The sequence below is a fragment of the Homalodisca vitripennis genome, chromosome 1 (genome assembly GCF_021130785.1).
Source record: "Homalodisca vitripennis isolate AUS2020 chromosome 1, UT_GWSS_2.1, whole genome shotgun sequence".
NCBI lineage: Eukaryota > Metazoa > Arthropoda > Insecta > Hemiptera > Cicadellidae > Homalodisca > Homalodisca vitripennis.
This window is the reverse complement of record NC_060207.1, coordinates 112,922,591-112,943,436: the sequence shown is the minus strand read 5'-3', so window position 1 is coordinate 112,943,436 and position 20,846 is coordinate 112,922,591. Positions and strand designations below refer to the sequence as shown.

Genomic DNA, 20,846 nt, shown 5'->3' with positions numbered 1-20,846 from the left:
TTTCTATGATACTACTACATATGTGATTCTGAAAATTTCTATTTCAGACCATCAAGAGAAACAATAAACTTGTTGTAGTTTCCTCACTTCAAAGAACAGTTTGTATAAGATGTAATATTTAAAAGTTATTTTAATTAAATTTTTATTTATAAATTTTAATCATAACTACATTACGTGTCACTCAATTGTATTTAACTATAACAGATTTGTATCTCTGTATAAATCGTATCATTCAAATAGGATGTCAGTTTGAAGTGGCATTTGTAATAGATGCATCTTAATAAGAGATAAAATTGTATCGGTGCTCAGATGGGATAGTTGATTTTGGTTAGTAATGGTTTAATATTTGTCAGTAAACGAGTATAACATTTTCTATAATGAGGTAAGACAAAACTGTTATGTTTATTAGTTTAATTATATTAAGGAAACTTTAATGAGTTTTTATACTGTGTCTTATTATTAATCGTAGCCCTATACAAATTTAAGGAAAGCTGCCAATATATGTTGAGCTGTTAATAAAATTTGTTAACTAACTAAAGCATTACTCATGCCAGTTTTAAAATCTATGAAACCCATTAAATGAGTGAAGTTTGAGAAATATATTTCTAAATATCACCAAATTTCTAAATTTAATATATATATATTAATAATTTTGAATACATAATCCCATGGCCAGTTAATTATATCCTCTTTCTAAAATAAGTCCTAAAATACTACTACAATAAATATTATAAACTATAAATGAATTAAGTAAATTTTGCAGACTCATAATACTGACAGTAACTTTCTTAATAATAAGCAATCAGATTTAAAGTATTGCTCAACTTACTTTGATAATTGAATTTATCAAAACTCTGATATATGTCTATTAGATACCAATATTTTTTATTTTAAAAGGAAAACCACTGATAGGTGTAGTGTACCTATAACTAGAGCATATAAAGTGGTATTATGTACGTTTACTCTCAGATATTACTTACTCATACTTATAATGTTGGTAAAATAGGTTTATATAGTAAATTACTAAAACGTTTCAGTATAATTGATTGCACTAAGTTGCCTAAGACATTTCTTAGATCTGTTATAGCTGTTACTACAGTTTACATAAAAAACTATCATATTCAGGTAAACAATCACAAATGTTAAATATGTTTCTTTCTATACCACTCACTTTCCTAAAGATTTAATCAGATTTAATTTCAAATACTTTTGGAAAAACAACTTTAATTCTTATTAATTAGTCATAGCAAGAAATGCTGAAGAACATTGATGAAGAAGAAAAATGATGATCAAGTCTTAGATTTAAAATGATCAAAATATACAACACAATTACTATTTACAAACATTTTTGAATAGTTATTCTTTTTTATTGATAATATTTTATATTTAAAATGCAAACAAAAACTGCTTACGAACTTTGTTGCAGATTTAGTTACCACTTATAATGGAGAAGATTTGGTTTATGTTTGTCTTCATATATTTGAAGATTGAAGGTAAGCTTTGTATACCATACACTTTCTTTATTCAGGATTAGTTTAACGCTTTGTAAATAATAGTGTAAGATATCCACAAGGTGTTTGGTCCCTGTCATGAGATAAATTGCATTTTTATAAATTACATTTTGACTACAGTAAATTGTGTTACTTTCCTAAACATTAATGTACAAAGCATATAAAAGTAAAATATTTTCTAATCTGTTTATGAGAAAACTTGGAGATTAGCAAAACAGTGCATTGTGTAAAAGAATGTTTTAAATATTTTGTAATATTCATAAATTATACGTTCTGTTAACACTCATTTAATTATTAACGTGCCTGAGGCCTCTAGTTGTGGCTAAGTACAACTTTTGGGTAGGGTCCAATAAGCGGACCCGGTTTTTTATATCGAAGAATATAATCATCGATACCTAATATTCCCATATCGAATCATAGACTATCAATCGATATAAAAGTAATAAAAATCATATGTTTTAAATTAAAATGTGAATTTAATGATGTAACAAATAACCTTTACCATTACCTCCTTTTTTGCATCTGAAGACGACCATGTTAGCTCCTCTGACAGTTACATTTGTTACCTTTCCACAAATATCACATAATGGATTCTTAGGTACTAACCCAACATTCTGAAGCCATAAAAACATGTTTTATTGTCTTTTAAAGCAATTTCGTGAAGCTTCCTAAGATTGACAGCCATTTTTAATACAAAATGTTACTTATGTGACATTTAAAATATTACCTTAATTGTATTATTTGAAAGTGTTTACAGCTGTTCATATAGATTATTTAAGTTAATTGTTAAAAATAATAAATCAGTATCGATTGATTATATCGATGGTTATGATTAAGTAATATCGTTTGCCAATTTCGATATAAAAAACCGGGTCCGCTTATTGGACCCTACCCCAACTTTTCACAAACCGTAAGTGTCAGGAACGAAACTTGCATTTTCACGAAACAGCTTTTCTCAACTAAGGGTATCCTAAATAAATATTTCTATTATAACATTTAAAATTGATTTTTTCAACCTTATTATACGTTCAACTATTCAGTACAAATGGAAGAAAGTAAATGTTTCAATATTACTTGAAAACAAACAAAACATTTTTATAAACCAGTAGAAATATCTAGTGTGTTTATCGATCACCTTAAACGGAATCTAACACTATTAAATAATGAACATTTTAATTATTAGAAATAAAAATAGTTATATAAATCCAATGTACATTTTCTTAATGGGTTTGCCGGTTTATTCATTGTACACATTATAATATTTACACACATGTATTAACATAAGACTAGTTTCATTGTCTATAATTATTTGGTATGTAATTGTATTCTCTGTCCAAATAATCAATAACGCCTGACCTCGCGTGGTGGCCTGATCGGTCAGTATAGCGTCTCATGGACGTTCCCCGGGCCAGTGTGAGGTTGCAGTTATTCATGACATGACCCTTGGGCAATGATCTATCTGCAGCACTCGTCTCGCTCCTTTTCTCTCTAGCCCAGGAGCGGTATGTCTCAAATAAGTGTGGAGTAACTATAAAACCCCCCTTGGCCCCGTTAGATTTTGTAAACCCCGTTATATTTGTGAAGTTTCATTTGGCACGAGGCAGATAATCCTTTTGTACCGCGTACCCCCTCCCCCCGTTACTTTTGTGAAACGTTAGCTGTGTCGCCAACTGCCCATCCACCCTTGGACACCGAATCGACCCCGTGGGAGTCCTCTGGAGGATACGACGTCAGCCGAGCTGTGCAGCATGTGTGAGGGGAGAAATTACCACATCGGTGAGAGGCATGAATCCTTAAATATCTTTTTTATCTGTCAGTTTAATTTTCACTCTTGTAACTACCATATCGTTCATTAGCCCTCTGAGCCCGAATCTATTGTATTCAGTTTATTCTAACTCTCGGAATCGGTCACATATTATTGTTGACAATGTAGGTATGTGTAAAACAGTCAGCAACAAACCACAAATACGAACATATATACAAAAGTTATTTTAATACAGCGTTAAAAGCACTACCTACAAATTCTAATAATTTTGAAAACTATTTGCAGTTAGACAACATTCAGACCAATACTATCATACAACTCTTCAAGTATAACATACACAACACTACATAATACAGAAACACAATAAATAGGTAGTGTCAGTTCCAGATGTGACGTGTCAAGACATACCGTGTGCTGCCAGACAGATGGAGTTTGGCTCAGTCTGTGTATGCAACTCCACGTATTGTGATACGGTGGCCAGACCGCCACCCCTGGGTAGAGACCAGTACTACCAATATACTACCAGCCAGGATAGTCCAGGCTTCACAAAGACTACAGGTTACTTTTCCAACGTGACTAACGGGGAATATGACAACAACAGTAAGTATGATTCACGATTTTAGGAATTACATTTTTGTCATAACAAATGTAATAAAGATGAAGTGGTGTTCTCGTTGTCTCGTCAGATACACAATTGAGTGCAATACGATGTTTCTGAGACTGCACTAAGTGGAAGATGAACTGGAGCTTAACTTAACATTCTTAAGTGCATGCTTATTACGAAAGTATGCGTACATGTATTATATATTAAAATATTTATAAATTTGTTGTGTGAAATACACAATTAACATAATGGTTCCTAGTTGGATTATTTATTGAAAATGATTATTGAAGTACATAACCATCTTGTTAAGGCAAACACATTTACTGCCAGATTACATTCTTTTAATTATAACATTTCACTTTATATCTGTTAATATAATAAATAGTAACATGATAAAAATGCTCGTAAATGCATCATTAAAATAACGTTGGAAGATAGTTTGTGTTTTCGATGTACTCTTTGTAAAATGACATCTAAAGAATTATAACTAAGAGCAATAAGCTATATCAATATATCTACATTAGCAATTGGTTTTAATTATTGAAATAATAGTTGTTTATATCCCCTCTCTAAGACAAATTTACAACATTTCTTAAGTTAAAAAAAAGCATGAACACTTTTTCAAGTAGTGTGTTTAAGTGAACTAATTTAAGACAGTTGCATTTTATTTATAGCCTGTATTTAATTAAACGCTTGCTATAAATGGCGATGTAATTTTTCAGCTGTTTTATTTACTGTCAACGCCAATATCGTTCATCAAGAAATCATCGGGTTTGGAGGATCTTTTACAGATTCTGCCGGTATCGCAGTAAACAGCCTTTCAGATGAGGCAAAGGAAAGGCTTATAGAGTGAGTTATACAGTTCAGTCTCCTGTCTTTCAGTATTAAACCTATACATACATATAGACTTTATTTGTAGAAATATTTAACTGTCTGGAAGTAATTTTAAATTCTGGATAACACAAGGCTTAAGTGTAGTAGTACCTTTGTGTAGTCATACACGTTTTTGTAACAAATTTACAATCATGAATATATTCTATACCTTAATACTATATGAGAAACACTTTTCGATAAGTTCGATAAGGATGCATGTACATAAACTGAGATGAAATGTTGAAAAGATATATAATCAATCCCTATTACTTTCAAGATCGTATTTTGGCATAAACGGTGTGGAATACAGCGCAGCGCGGGTCCCTATAGGATGTTCTGACTTCTCCACCCACTTCTACACCTACGATGACATTCCTGACGATGATCAACTGAGCCACTTCAGTCTGTCAAGCGAGGACTTCAAATATAAAGTGACGATAGTTAATGTTAATCAAAGTTAATACTACATTTAAATTTAATACACAAAATAGGATACATCAGCTTAACGAGGTGAAAAACAAATATAACATAAGGTACAACAGTATGTTTAAAATGGTCAAAATTAAATATATAATGCGGTTATAATTCCAATTTGGAATTTGCAAATAATAAAAAATATATGTTGAGAACTAAATACAAAGAACATTAGATTATGAAAACGTGCCTCTGTATAGCGAATATCGAGAATAAGAAACTAATAATTTAGATCATATTACTAGCAATAAATAATAAAAGATTCAAAAATATGTGATAATCATAACAACAACAGATATATATATATATATATAGTCTATATATATATATATATATATATATATATATATATATATATATATATATATAAATAACATATATAGGAATAAAAAATTTATACCAACAAAAGGACACAAATAGATAATAATAATGAATATATAAAACTTAATTATTTAACAAGAGTTAAGCATGCATCACAATTATAACAAGCTATAAAAGTTTAAACTAAGTACTTTAGAATTTAGAAGGTGGCATACCCAAGAAAACAGTTGAAGCAGTATAAACAAGAAACCTTGACCTACTAATTAATCATCCTACATATGATATGTATTTATCTTTAATAACTGTGCTTATATTATCTTAGACAAAAAAAGGTGATGTAAAGGTAGTTTTCATGATAATAATGTGCCCTTACTTTGCTCAGTAAGTGAATAACTGAGAGGAACCAATTCATTCATTTGTTAAGCGTTAGTTTTGTGGCATCCTCAGCTTCTAGATAGAAGTGTAGCAGTTTAAACTTTATGAAAATGCAAACTGAGTGTGACTAAATGTGTTTAGATTCCTCTCATCCAGATGGCCCAGAATGTCAGTCAACACAACTTGAAACTTGTAGGATGTGCTTTTACGTCTCCTTCATGGATGAAGACTAATAATGGCACGCCCTCTGGATATATCCTTTCCCGATACTTTGATGCCTGGGCCAGATACCATGTGAAGTAAGTTGATTATAACTATCGGCAGGGCCGCCCACGGGCGGAAACAAAAATTGGGGGAATGAAAATTTTGGGGGGAACTTTAAAAAGCGGGTTTCGGATACGTTATTTACAAAGTTAAAAAAAATGTACAAGTTTGCAGTAGTTTTAACAAATTAAAGCCGTGAGAGGCAAAAAAAATAAATAAAAGCAAATTAAACTTTGCATTTCAAACGTGGCGAATGCAGTAGTTCTATTTTTAAACCAACAGACCCCCGCCCCTGCCTTGCCAAGGTCATTGTCAAGGGGAAGTCCACGCACCTCATCCCTTGCGCGCAGTCCAGTGCTCAGTCAATCACGCATTGTCTTCAAGTGTAGTATGTAGTGTGTAAACATAACCTCAACACAACACAATAATTAGTGTCTTTACGAACGTAGTGACCACTTGAATGTCGTGTGTGCGTTTCTGTTTCGTTTTGTTATACGAGTTTAGTATTAAGTAGCTACTGTATTTCTGTACTAACTATAACTTTTTGTTTTATAGAATTAAATAATGCTTCGTAAATTAAAAAAGGCATTCAAATATAAGTGTTTGGAACTAATGTGCAATACGGTGCACCGCCATGACAAGTGGCTAGAACACTGTAAAAGGAAACACCTCTATAAGCTCAAAAACAATATTGATATAAAATATAAGATAACAAAGGAGAAAGAAGGTGATGGACCTTGGATACCCTACATGGGACGTGGAGGACGTTCTACTTTAACTATGGACGACGAACCTCAACCATCAACTTCTGCGCAATCATCGGCTATTGAAAGGTACCGCAATATTACAGTAACAAAATGTCCATATCTTAGTTTGTTCAATTTTATAAGCAGGGAGTAAATACATATAGGCTATGCACTATTAATGACTCATTCCTAAAGCTTTCAAAACATTAAAACCTTTCTAAGTAACAATTAATTAAGGCATTGAAGGCCATAGAAAGGGGCAAAGCTTATAAAAGAAGACTAACAAATGATAAAAAACTTCAAAATGCAAGTAAATATTATACTGTATTGAAGAGATGAGGCCTGCCTGAAATGGTGACAAGCTAAATATATGTAAATATTAGCATTTTACATTTACAAACATACTATCAGCCAAATATTAAAGTAGTATTGGGCCAATGCGTTATAAGCAAAAGCATCTAATGAAATAAAAATGCAAATACAATTTAGTTTAATAATATATAAGCCTATTGTTCTATAGAGTTTTTTTAATTAAAATATCAAGATCGTTTTACTTGTTATTATTACAGCTTACAGCTTTTGCTTAGTCCCTTCAACCCTATTAACACTCTTTGTATGTAGAAAGGAGTTGCTATCTTTAAAAAAAAACATTTTGTCATAATATATTTTACCACTTTAGTATGATATTACCATTTTGAGGTGCCCTGAGACAAAAGAGGTTTCTCTAAAAATATATGGCTTTATGTGTGTTTGTTTATCTCCTGTTCAGTGTAACAAAATGTGGCATATTATTGATAATAAACTCAAAAACAGCTCTAATTAATCTGTACTTGAAAAAAGGGTTTATAGATTTTACTAAATTTTGACTAGCAGATTATTGATATAAAAGTTTACAGTGAAGGCATTTCTCTATATTTAGATTGGTGGTGCGTGGGCTAGAAGACAATCCACATTCTGGAACATCAGCTGTCCAAGACCGCAACGACGAAGAAGTTGAGCTGCAGTGTCACCAAAGAGGAGATGGATCTAAATATACGCCTCTAATACTTGTTCACGATAAAGAAATTGAACTTCCAACGTCCTCCATGGAAACTAGCCTGCCAATGTCAACACCAGAAGAAGAAGACGAAGTTTTAGAAAATACAGAGGACAACATACCCACAGAGAAGATACCTGAACCTATTACTTTGACCGAACTTCAATTCTCTACAATCGATCCTACAGATCCAGCATTTTATGCAAACAAAAGACTCTCTGCTAACTAATTAACGAAGCAATAAAGCTGGAATCGCAAGACCTAAGTATAATAGATTTTCCTTCCTCATCCGGTAGAAAATTCAACCCAAAAGTTAAAAAAGTCTTTTACCTGATGGAACAACCAAAGATAGGAAGTGGCTTGTTTACAGTAGACATTCTGATGCTGTATTTTGTTTGCATTGTTTGATATTTGCTTTGCCATCAGAAAGAACAATGTGGGGTACTACAGGTTATAGGGGTTGGACGGATCATAGAGGAGATCGAGATATTGAACTTCATGAAAAATCAAGAATCCATATTTCTTCTCAAATTGGTAGATTGCAATGGATATCCAAAAAAAGAGTTGATACTGATTTTACTGAGCTAAATGATAAATTAGTCAGTCATCACCGTGAGGTTCTATCGGTCGTTATGGACTGCTGTCGGTATCTGACCGAGGAGATGTTGGCTTTTCGAAATAAAGAGTTCTAAACGGAAAACTAGTAAATTTATTTCGATTGCTTGCTAAGTATAACCCAGACGCAAGAGTTTATTTGGAGAAGCTTGATAAGTCAAAAGAAAATAAAACTAAACTTGGTTCTAATTTTCAGAGTTACAGAAACATTTATGATTTAATAAATCTCATTCATAGAATTGTTGTTTCAAGAATTGTGGATCATGTTAATGAAACTAATACGTATTCTATAATTCTTGACTCCACACAAGATGTTAGCAAAAAGGAATGCACAACAGTGCTAATTCGATATGTCGATCACTGAGATACATTCGGAGAAATCAAAGAGAATGTGAAGCCAGAAGAGCGGCTTTTTAACGTTTTTACTAGCGGAGACACAACTGGCAAAAACTTATCAATTGAGCTATTAAAAACTCTCCAGGAAATTGGATTTGATAAGAATGGTATGATTGGGCAGAGCATGGATGGTGCGGGAAACATGCGTGGTCCATTTAGTGGGGTCCAATCATTTGTCCTCAAGGAATGGCCTAAAGCATTCTACATTTGGTGTTGTTCGCATAGATTTGCCTTAGTTGTCGAAAAATCAATGGAATTGTGCCCACAAATAAGGGACATGTTCTCAACTCTGCAAGAACTGTACAATTTCATGTCTGGACATAAAAGACATCATATTTTCGTAGAGAAGTTAGAAAAAGGTCCATGACAGGCTAGTAAAAAGCGTTTGAAAAGAGTCAATACGACAAGGTGGTCAAGCAAAAACGATGCCGTAAAAACCGTTATAACTTGCTATGATGTCCTAAGAGAAACCCTGGAAGACATATCTGATAACACTCAATCTGAAACGGACTCAAGAACATCAGCAAAAGGACTTCTGAAAACACTATTTGATTATGAATCTGCTGCAGTTATGATCATTGCTGCCGAACTATTCAAAATTCTGTCACCAGTGACTGTTTGTGTACAGTCTAAAATTATTGACTATGGAATGATTCCGACAGTGGTGTCTGAAACTATTTCTAAACTCCAATCTATGAGAACCGACGAGGCATGGGACAAAATGGTGGGCAGTATTAATCATTTTGCTCAAGAACACAATCTCCAGAAAACTTCAAACAAACGAATCCGAAAGAGAAAAAGATTCATGGACGAACTTGCCATTGATGAAGTAATATTAGATCCTGATCCTATGGCAAAACTGAGGACAGAAGTCTTCTTTAAAGTGCTTGATTCCGTGATCACACAACTACATGATCGTTTTCCTGAAAGGTCATTAAATTTTGTGCAGCAAATGACTCATTTTTCTCACGAAAAGCTGCTAAACACTGGGGACGACACCCTAAACCCAGACATTGTCAGTGACCTGTGTGGTTACTATGGATTGGATACCGAGAAACTTTGTGAGGAGTTTGATGTTTTCAGCCAGTTATACAAAGGCAGCTATCAAAATATTGACCTGTCAGATGTCCTTTCTTCAAAAGATGATAAATACAAAAATGCAAGACTAACCAATGAAGAAGTTGAAGTTGAAACCCAAGATTCTTCTGATGAAACATTGGATTGTACAAGTACAATTGCAAAGCAACGATATCTTGATTAATGGATCAAGAAGGGCTTTATAAGACTCTATCGCTGTTTATTGAACATATCTGGGTTTCCATATTTGATATCATTGTATCAGATAATTCTCGCCCTGCCAACAACAAGTTGCTCAGCTGAAAGAGCAATGAGCAAACTTAAAATCGTTAAAAATAGATTGAGAAGCAGTATGGGTGATACCTGGTTGTCTGATATGTTGGTTTTGGCATCCGAAAAGGATATTTTACAATCAATTCCAAACAGTGAGGTCATAGACAAATTTGGCATTTCAAGTGAGAACAGGAAAAAACTGCTGCTTTACAAAGGCCATCAAGGGTAATCAAGGGTTAAGTTCATCAAGTTAGTTACCTTTTTGAAACACCTCTAGCCATTTTGACTTTTAATTATAGTACTGTACATTGATTTATTATTTTGTATGGCATATGTGTTGTTTATACATTTTATTAAAAAAAATTGACAGTAATTATACTGTATAATTTATACACCCCCATGAATGGTAAATGTTTTTGGGGGAATGTGCCATAGCCTTTGGGGGGGATGGGCACCTCTGACTATCGGTATAAGTACTGAGTAGTTAGCTAACTTGGTGCGTTCAAAAATGTCAATTTCTACCAATCGTGTTATGGAATCAGTAGATATGAGAAGACTGTATTAGTGAGAAGAGCCAATGGTAAACCATAGAGTGTCTTCCAAATGTTTCGTAGTGAACATAATCCTGGCATGGAATCGGTAATGAATTGACCCTACAACCAGGAATTTTGTTAACTCACTAGTCATCCAGTAACTTTCGAGTTTTTGTAATATTTCTGAGTTATTCAAAAAATGTTAATAACTCAATGCATTGGAATTACTCAATATAGTTTTTTACTTAAACTCTTCTAACCACGAGACCATTTGAATAAGTCTTCGTACGGTTTACGTTTTGTATCAACATCACCAAAAATACAGATTTGCTGTCAAAATTCCTTTGATGTCTTAGCTGTAATATACATACTCAGTGTGGAAAGTGAATGACAATGGCAGATCCAGAACAACTTAGCAATAACAATTGCGTTAATAACGTCAACCCATATACTGGATAGTATGGAATATCTTCTTTAGTTCAGAAACGATTAATATGAGTTTATCTATTGGAAGTAATTAAATAAGTTTTTATTTTATCAGCATTAATGTTAGGATAACGAAGCCATATCTAACAATTATTCCAAATACTCGTCACACGCGCCCGGGTAGGTGAGCTGCTTACAGGAACAGTATAGCTTAGCGGTTATTAGTCACGCAGTCTTTGTCCTTTAAGTCTGTTACTTTAGCGACAACTTATATATATATATATATATATATATATATATATATATATATATACCCAACTTTTATTGGCCCATTAAAAAAAAGGAAATTTTTCGTTATTCTGGTTTCTTCCTAAATTATAATTGATTTTATTATTGATAAAGTCAGCATCATAACAAATGTGAAACCACTGGAATATCTCGTTTTTCCAGATTTTTAGACGCGTACGCTGAGAATGGAATCAAGTTCTGGGTGTTAACTGGTGGTAATGAAGTTACGTTTCCCTTCGTGATTCAAGCTCCACTGGTAGTCAACATGGTGGCGTGGCCGCAGGACCATCGCCGGTGGCTCAAGTATTACCTAGGTCCCCAGCTGCAGGCATCCAACCACAGCCACATCAAGTTCGCTTTTATGGATGACATGCGAGTCTTCGCCAAGTACTGGATGGATCGGGTATGATTATAATTTCTCATAAATTTTGGTGTAATTTCAGTTTAGTATTTGATTTATTACATTCAAGATAACTTCTTAATTTCGAGTTGTCATAAGCTGTTTTCGAATCCTATTCACACGTTTTTCATTGTATTCATCTAGAAAAGATGACAGTAAGAGCTCTAGCACTAGTTCCATGAACACTAAGAATGAGGGCCCGTGAATGGAGGTTGCCATATGATAAATCGAAGCCGAATTTATGACAGTTTCATTTAAACGTTCCGATAATTTGGTAGGTCATGCGATACGGTTGTTTTGACTTTAATGGAATACCAGTTGGAGGGTGAGTTATTGCACATGATGCGGAACGTCGTTATCTTACTTTTCGTGCATGACTAAGACAACATTGCAATGAGACAAGTTTTGGCGAGGGATGAAACTACGCGTAATGGGTAGATGGTATGGCGAGGTGGTGCTGCAGCAGGTAGTAACGGTGCAAGCAGCAGTGGCTGTGATCAGCGACGGCCGATTGGCAGGCTGTAACCAGCCGATCAAGAGCCCAGTTGAACTGGAGACGTCTAGAGGAGTTTGAGAGAATTCGCGAGAGTCGTTTTGGATAGGTTATCGAGTATAGGTGTGTGTAAATCATAGTAGCGACGCGAAGAATATTGAATTAAGTTGAACATTGTAGGTATTGAAATTTTGTAAAGCGAAATAGTAATGGTTTATGTAGTATTATTGTCAATAAACACGCAAATATAAAGAAAAAATCCGATTGGAGCTAAATTTTCGATTGTATTTAAAAGTAAGAGCCTGAAATATACCGATTTTCAGGCTGAGTTTGATTTGGAGGATTGGGTTGGACAAAGAAATAAGCTATCGATTAAAAATACTCTTCAGACCCGTTGACGAGTGAACTACTATTTATAACAGGAATGTATAGTACACTATAGTTAAGTAGTTATTGCATATTGCAATCATAGCCTGTTGCATGTAGTTGTGCATTTGGATGACTTAAAAATCCAAAAGAAAATTGTATTAATCTCCTAGCTAGTAAATTTATTATTTTATTGCACTCTGAAATTAAAACATTTACTAATTGTATAAATAGCTATTGTATTAACCATCTTGTAGAGTTTTCATAATTAATTGATCTGACTTTCCCTGTAGCATTCTGCAGCCTATTGTACCAGGTATGAGCATGTTTAGCAACATTTCAGAGTTGTAAAAAAGAAGTACGCTGTAAAAATTAATTTTAAGATTCGGCTAGGAACCAATATCTATTAGTAGCGATATAATATATGACTATATAGGTTATTATACCGACTGATAGATTTATTATGTTCATCTCCCATATATTAGTAAGTAATGTAGGCTGTGGTGAACGTAGAGAGATATTCACCTCTCCGGTGCTAAATTGTTCAGGCTACATAACAGCATTACCATTTTGTGAGATTTATAGTAGGCCTACAAATTATTGATTTATAACTGTGCTGTATTAGATGTTTGTTGTACGTTTAGGCCGACTACCACGTAGAAGGTTACACTTATATGCTAGTTGCAGATCGTAAAGTAGATCCACTATATTCGCTACGCATGTTGGAATATGCTGTTGGAGTTACGAAGGAGCGGTGGTTTTGTGGGCGGAGACTTCTGGTTGCTAATCATCAAAGATGTGCATAAGCTAGGTTCGGACTACGGCCGCTGGGAATTGTTCATAAATCCTGCACATTTAATCGACTGTTTTTATAGGAGCCCTCCCATCTTGCTACGGAGCAGAGTTTGAGGAGACCATCAAGCCCCTGGAAGATCGCTAAAGACTGATCAGACCGGTTCGACGCCGGGGCGGTTAGCCTACTCTTGCCTTCTCACACTCGTATTTAGGTTCTGGCCGTGATTATAATCCGACTTGTGGTTACTAGGTTCTTATTGTGTTTGTTGGAATCACAATTTATAAGCATAACATAAATCACATGCCGGCCACATCGCTCCTCTTTTATGTTCCGTTGTTAGCGCCTGTGACTTTTGATTCCCAGGAATTATCTGGCCCATTGGAGGCTGAGCCATCAACGGCAATTAAACTAATGTGCTTGTGTAGATTTTCCTTCTCAGGTGGTAAATTCCTTGTAAAATGCCTGCCATTGTTGTTCAGTTTGTGGATTCGGTTCTGTACGTTGTGTAAAATATGAAAGAACAAAGATATTGATATATTAAATGTTTGCTGATAATTTATATATTATGCAAGGTTGAAAGAAAGAAAGAAAGAAATTTATTTCTCAAACAACACCTTACATACATACATACATTTAATAAATATATCGTGAGAAATAATTAATCCTCCAAGGCTTAGCCTGATTGGAGGTTTTACTACAATTTTAAATATCACCGTTCATATGGCAACTAAATTATATAAACAAAAATAAAGTAATTATACTTAAATCTATAATACACAATCAAAATATATACAATAAATACTACTCATCCAAACTACTACAATTTATAATACAAACACTTACAAAAATCATTAGACAGAACAACTTAAATACTTATTGAGAGATTTTATGATTTAATAACTATAATACTTATCATAACTATAATAATTATAATACAAGGCAATATACAGTAAGTAAAGCAAAGTACAGTGGAGTAAAGTAGGAGGGAAAACTAAAAAACAACTATTTACAAATATAAAAAAATAAATCTTCAATATTCTGAATTGGTAAACAACCATAGTCTTAATTTTTTAAGAAAAACATTTATATTACTTAAATCTTTTATGTTGTTTGGCAATTTGTTTAAAAAATGTAGGTGCTAAAAAATTAAATGATTTTGTAAAATACGTGTTTGTTGGCTTCGGTACGAACACATTTTTATTACTACGCAGTCTGTTAATATACTCATAATTTTCCCTACAGTTTCTACTTCTTAAGAAAAAAAATTTTGAGTACCTTATATACATAAATGTATCTTAAAGGAAGAACTTTTAAGGAACAAAAAATTGGGAAAGAATGTTCAAATCGATTACTTTTTAGTTTATTATTCTCATAAACTTTTTCTGTGCTGTAATTATGGGTTTTAAAGTTTGAGACATATGTGCCTCCCCAACACACAATTCCGTTATTCTAACCTACTATGAACTAATGAAAGATATAATGTTCTTAATAAACTATCACTACACATACTTCGAATGTAATAGAAGAGTCTTGTTGTATTATTTATTTTTTGTTTGAGGTGTGTTATGTGATCTTTCCAATTTAAATTTTCATCTAATATAATTCCTAAATATTTTCACGCTCCGTGCTTCCTTTATTTCACAGCAACCATCGTTGCAAAAACCACCACTCATTATACAAGTAAATGCATTTCAAAACAATTTTATTTTCCTGTTTATTATTCTTTTAAAAGAGAAATTTGATAAACTGAGTTTTTTCAGGGCTCAATGCCATATTGTTTTTACAAAACCACCATTGAATCGAAAGCAAATCCCTGTTCATCTTAATAGCTACTTCGTTCCAAGACTCTTCGGAATAAGACAAAGCAGTATCATCAGCGAAAGAAGTGATACTAGCATTTAATTTAGCATTGCACAAGTCATTAATGTATATTAAAAATAACGTAGCCCCTAAAACCGACCCCTGCGGCACACCGTGTTTGATTTCCCCCATTCCACTTACTACTCCCGTTAACTTTAACACATTGCATCCTCCTCTGTAAATAACTTCTAAACCAGTTGTGTACTATTTCCTCTAACCCCACAATTATGTAACTTTTCTAGCAAAACTCTATGATTCACAGTTGTCGAAAGCTTTTGTTATGTCTAAAAATAGGCCACTAAACTTTTCTCCCATTGTTCACTACCATGGATAACCTGTCCATAAATTCTATCAGTGCCGCTTCTGTATTTATACCACTTCTAAACCCAAATTGGTTCTGACTAAGTATGTTATTTTTTTCCAAAAAATCAACTAATTTCTGTTTTCATAATCCTTTCAACAATTTTAGCAAAAGAAGATAGTAAAGATATTGGTCTATAATTATTGCAAGCATCCCTTGATCCCTTCTTAAAAATCGGAATTACCATAGCGTTTTTTAAGCCTTTCAGGAAAAACCCCTGTCTCAAAGCTTAGATTTATAATGTACAGTAGTACATTCTTAATTTCCTTAAAATGAATCTTAATCACTGTCGAATTTACTCCATCAAAGACCTGGTGTAGTTCCATTTTTCAAATAGTTTACTGCTCTTTCTAGATCACTATCTAATACAGGAGATAGAAACATTGATTTTGACAACGGTTGGGTAGTAAAGCTGTCTTTACAATCTATCAGCTCAAGATCAACTGTTTTATAAGTTTTTTGTTCATCTATTAATTTTTCAGAAATGTACAAGAAATATGTATTAAATGCTTCAGCTACAGCTAAAGGTTCAACTATGCTTATATTGTCTTCTTTTAAATAAATCAAGCCATTTACTTTTGGTTTGTTGACCACTTACCTCTTTTTAAAACCTTCCAAGTTTTCTTAGAATTTCCCTTATATTTTTCAAATAAATTACTGTATTTGAGAGTGCATAACACAGATTATGAGAATTCATTATACAACACGGTATTTATTGTGTTGAGACCATTTAAATGTCTTTTTTCTAACTTTAATTATTTAAAATAGATGATGTGAGAGAATAAAAGGCGTTTCACGAACACTTGAGATTGTAAGGAGTAACAAAATCTAAACGCTATACTTCAAGATCTAAGCTGACACGAGAATACGTTCTAAACAATACACCGTGAACAACCGTATAACATTCTGAACGTACATATGCAGTGGCACGTGATGGGAATCTATGCACGTTCAATGTGATGGAGTTTGTGTTCGTAGCATTAACCGTTATACGGTATAGTGTATCCATAACGTTGCGCAAGACAACACTTCGTCATAATTCGTGTTCCATGCCGTAATGTAAATAGGAAAACATTAACACGTTATATACATTAATTATCAAAAGTATTTTGCACTGCCACAGGAGTTACGAGATATTTTGAATTGATGAGGAAATTTAGTGGGATAGCAAGCCAGTCTATGTGATAGCTACTTTAAAGAAAGAGATTTGGGATATATTTTCCTTCATCGCCATACTGAAAGAATGGAAAATATATCCATCAAGGCGGAAAGGAAATGGTGCTCCCTCAGGTTTAAACTTTTAATACACATTTGGTAAAGAGGGAGTCCCATATAATCAAACCATCATTACATACAGTAAAATGGACTCGTGTTAAGTTATACCTTCATGTCAGTATCTTGAAATTATTCGTAATGAAATGCAGCTCCGTGATATGCATTGGGTGGAGCAATAAGTGAAATTCTCAGTTAAGATACTACTGACCAATATAAACAAGCTAAAGTGATTTTTTTCATTTGGCTGTACAGTTTTGTTTTGTTATCAGTTCGCCTTAGATCCAGAGGTATTCGAGATGGTCGAGGGCCCGGCCCTTCACTGGTACTGGGACTGGCTGACTTCTGATTCCCTCTTAGACGTCATACATGACAAGTTTCCTGACAAACACATTCTCTATACAGAGAGTAGCATCAACGTCATACTATTTGGTGAGTTATGTCTTACATGCTGGTCCATGCTCTATCTTTCATAGAACGGTAGTGTAAAAGTGATATATACATTCATTCGAAACTGTAACCTGATATCTTACTAAGGTGGATAATTTATTTATGGGTATATTATTCGATACTCAAGGTACGCCAACACAATAGTTTCACCGACGCGTAATTATGTAAAATGTGAAACACTATCATACATTTAGTAAAATATTTTTATTGATGTAACAAATTATGCAAGTTACTATTATAGCTAAAGAGGGAAATTACAAAGGAGGTAGTTACTAGATTGCACAGAGGTTTTATACGTCCTTTCGATACAGGTAGTTTATATTTTTATTGTTAATAAATAAGAACAGACGGACAGCATATTTATGTTAATATAAAAATTAAGCTCCACACACCTGATTTAATAGACACGCAGCGCGTCTGAAATCTGACACTGTCAAAGAGAATATAAAGTCCTCGTGCGTCTGAGGGGATCAACAAGACCAAAACTGTAGAGTGCCCTGGCAATACTACTAACTACTTACCATGATTTTGAGATCATAGAGAACCAAGATGCAAAAGAGCATCATATGTTACACCCAGCGAAACTCCAGTGTAGTCAATCAAATGTAGCGTACTTGAGAAGGGTTTCCTTTGTTTCGTCAGTTAGACAGGAGAGTGCACTACAATGTTTCAGACACGAACCCAAAACACAGTGTTGCATCCAATCCCAACACAAAACACAGCCGCGTAAGTTTAGCTTTATTTCATTCCTAAACTGAAGATGAAATCTAGCTAAGCTCAGCATTCGCGTTGAATCAGCCTTTCCCACAATGACTGTCTCGTATAAATGTTTAGATGTGCCTAGAATAGTGGCCTTAAAACATTGAGAATATGTTCGCTTTTTGTAAAAACCCAACGAAAATTACATGTTTCAGGTGGGCAGCCTGTGGAGCTAGGGTCTTGGCAGCGAGGTACATTCTATATTTACAATATCATCCAGGTAGTATTCATAATGGAATTACAATAGTAACTAATTAATTATTCTTCATAAACAGAACACTTTTATGTAACAAAAAATCTTCAATGTAACATTTCAGATTCTTCAATTTATTTTGTTAAACAGATTAACAATAAATATGCATTTCATATGAAAGATTTCCCACCTCCAAGATAAACCTGATTATAATATATATTATCATCTTTTAGATAGCATTATACATGTGAAATATTGTTTACAACCCTAGCATATCAAATCAATATAACAGACATTATCAAACTACTTACACATGAATAATAAATAGCAAGACAAACCGATGTAATACAAAACCAGGTATATAATTAATAATAGTTGGTCCCTTAAACCGTGCATTATGAATACAATTAAAAAACGTTATGTTGTTCAATAATTTAAATAAATAACAAAAAAAAATACGTACGTGAATGGTAAAAGAAGCTCACATTAAAAATATAAACAGTTGTACTACAAAAATATTAGTTTACAGCTCTGTAGAATATGTGTAGTTTATTAGTTAATCATTTCAGTTTTTTCGTTTTTGATTCCTTAAGATTTTTATGAAAATATTTGGTGCTAGTAAGTCATTTTTGGTAAAAGTGTGCTTCCGGGTAATTGAATACTATGCTCACTTTTTCGTACTTCTTTATTAATATTATCTTCTAACCATCGGCGTTTTCTGGTTAGCAAATAATTGTGGAATATTTTGAATTATTTACAGAATATTAACCACTGGACAAACCTTTACTTGGACTGGAATCTGGCCCTGGACACTGCAGGAGGGCCTTTCCAGGAATTACCCATCGACGCGGCAATCATCGTCAACAAGACCAGTGGAGAGTTCTACAAGAACCCCATGTTCTACGCGCTGGGTCACTTCTCCAAGTTCATTCCTCCAGGCTCCAAGCGTATTGATGTTCAATCCAACCAGAACATTACTTTAGACTCCAACGAACAGCTTAGAGATAAACTAGCTTCGTCTCGTCTATTCCATAACTTCGGATCTCTTCCTGCAGGCCAGGCGAGCCAGGAAGGATTGCCAACGGCTGGACCGTCAGCGTTGCCAACTTTCCCCCCAACACCCGAGATTGTATTGCCCAAGACGGTTATCTGTCTCGCTACAGCAAACTCAGACAACAGTTCTACTGTCATCGTCTTTAACTCGTACGTTAACATTTAGCAGCTTTGTCTCTTGTGCAGCTTTAAATCCCTCTCATGACGTTAGTAAAGGTTAAAACGAAAACTATGCTGTAAGAACAAAGGAGTAACTTTAAACTAAAGTAAAACTCAAAGGTGATGGCTGAGTTGTCATCTCCAGACTAACTCATTCACCTTAACATGCCGATTGCTAATTTTTAACGGCAAATTTTAACTCCTCTTTACTGTTTGTTACATTCGAGGTGCAATGTTTGCACACCCAAAAACACCCATATCCTAATTGAGAATTAATTTAGTATTAGTTTAGGTTAGGTGACCTATTTACATATTTCAGAAGCAAATAAGTAATACACTATCCACGTGACCTTTTTAAACGCATTGACTTATATTTCCTTAGGCTCCCGTATAAATTATTCTCTCCTTATTCCAAAGCAAAGAAGTGGGTATGGTGAGGGGATTGTTCTCATCGATCACCTGTCTAGACGGAGTACATGCGATAAATAACTATTATGGAAATTAGAAAAACACTTTTCGCTAAATAGTATGTGAAAGATTTCAATCATATATTAATTATATCGTCATATATTTTTGTAACGACATGAATGAGAAATATCAATAGAATATTCCAGATTTTTAAGTAAGGTCATATATTATGAACTGGTTGTGAATGTTGCAGGAAAGATGAACCTGTGAATGTCACTGTGGTGGACACTGTGGTGGGTAACATCTCTACGACTGTGGCTGCCCAGTCCATCAATACTTTTGTGTACTGGCCGAAATAAATTCTTTGTACAGTGTACTTTTGCATAGTCTTTGAAATAAATACTTAAATAAAACAAAAATGTCGTTTCATTATAAAATACGAATACAAGATCGTAGGTGAAGGCTTTATATATCAGTGTAGGAAACTTGGCACTAGTCCTTCATCCCTGAACTTTTGTTCAATTTGATGCCATTCACTGATCGATTTATACTGAATATGTTCTGTATACTAGTTTTCACGTAGCTGAGCATTGCACCTATATTTTGCTTAATCAGCCCTTCAGGGATCATGTAATCAGATGCGACTTCGTGCGCTTTCCCTGGGCGTCGGTAACAAGTTATCAGCGAATTCAACAGTTT

At 33.9% G+C, this 20,846-nt stretch overlaps 1 protein-coding gene across 3 annotated transcripts; it reads left to right on the top strand.

Moving 5' to 3' along the window:
• The first annotated feature begins 299 nt into the window (after positions 1 to 299).
• Positions 300 to 20,566, top strand: LOC124369567 (lysosomal acid glucosylceramidase-like). Of its 3 annotated transcripts, none has more exons than XM_046827601.1 (11): positions 300 to 382; positions 1,427 to 1,493; positions 3,664 to 3,876; positions 4,603 to 4,729; positions 5,031 to 5,193; positions 6,065 to 6,222; positions 11,740 to 11,980; positions 17,398 to 17,557; positions 18,490 to 18,554; positions 19,288 to 19,730; positions 20,401 to 20,566. In XM_046827601.1, exons 2-11 carry the CDS (start codon positions 1,445 to 1,447, stop codon positions 20,504 to 20,506), a joined length of 1,725 nt encoding a protein of 574 aa, XP_046683557.1. In that variant the 5' UTR covers positions 300 to 382; positions 1,427 to 1,444; the 3' UTR covers positions 20,507 to 20,566. The 3 variants fall into 3 exon arrangements, with proteins under 3 accessions (XP_046683557.1, XP_046683565.1, XP_046683554.1); XM_046827609.1 differs by having other exon boundaries at positions 3,658 to 3,876; positions 5,031 to 5,184; XM_046827598.1 differs by having other exon boundaries at positions 3,658 to 3,876.
• The last annotated feature ends 280 nt before the right edge of the window (positions 20,567 to 20,846 follow it).

Bases quoted from the DNA above. Each gene is read 5' to 3' on its own strand.
- LOC124369567 (XM_046827598.1), top strand. From the start codon at position 1,445: ATGGAGAAGATTTGGTTTATGTTTGTCTTCATATATTTGAAGATTGAA. The intron at 3,877-4,602 runs GTAAGTATGATT...GTAATTTTTCAG, and splicing joins CGGGGAATATGACAACAACA to CTGTTTTATTTACTGTCAAC. The intron at 18,555-19,287 runs GTAGTATTCATA...AATTATTTACAG, and splicing joins ATATTTACAATATCATCCAG to AATATTAACCACTGGACAAA.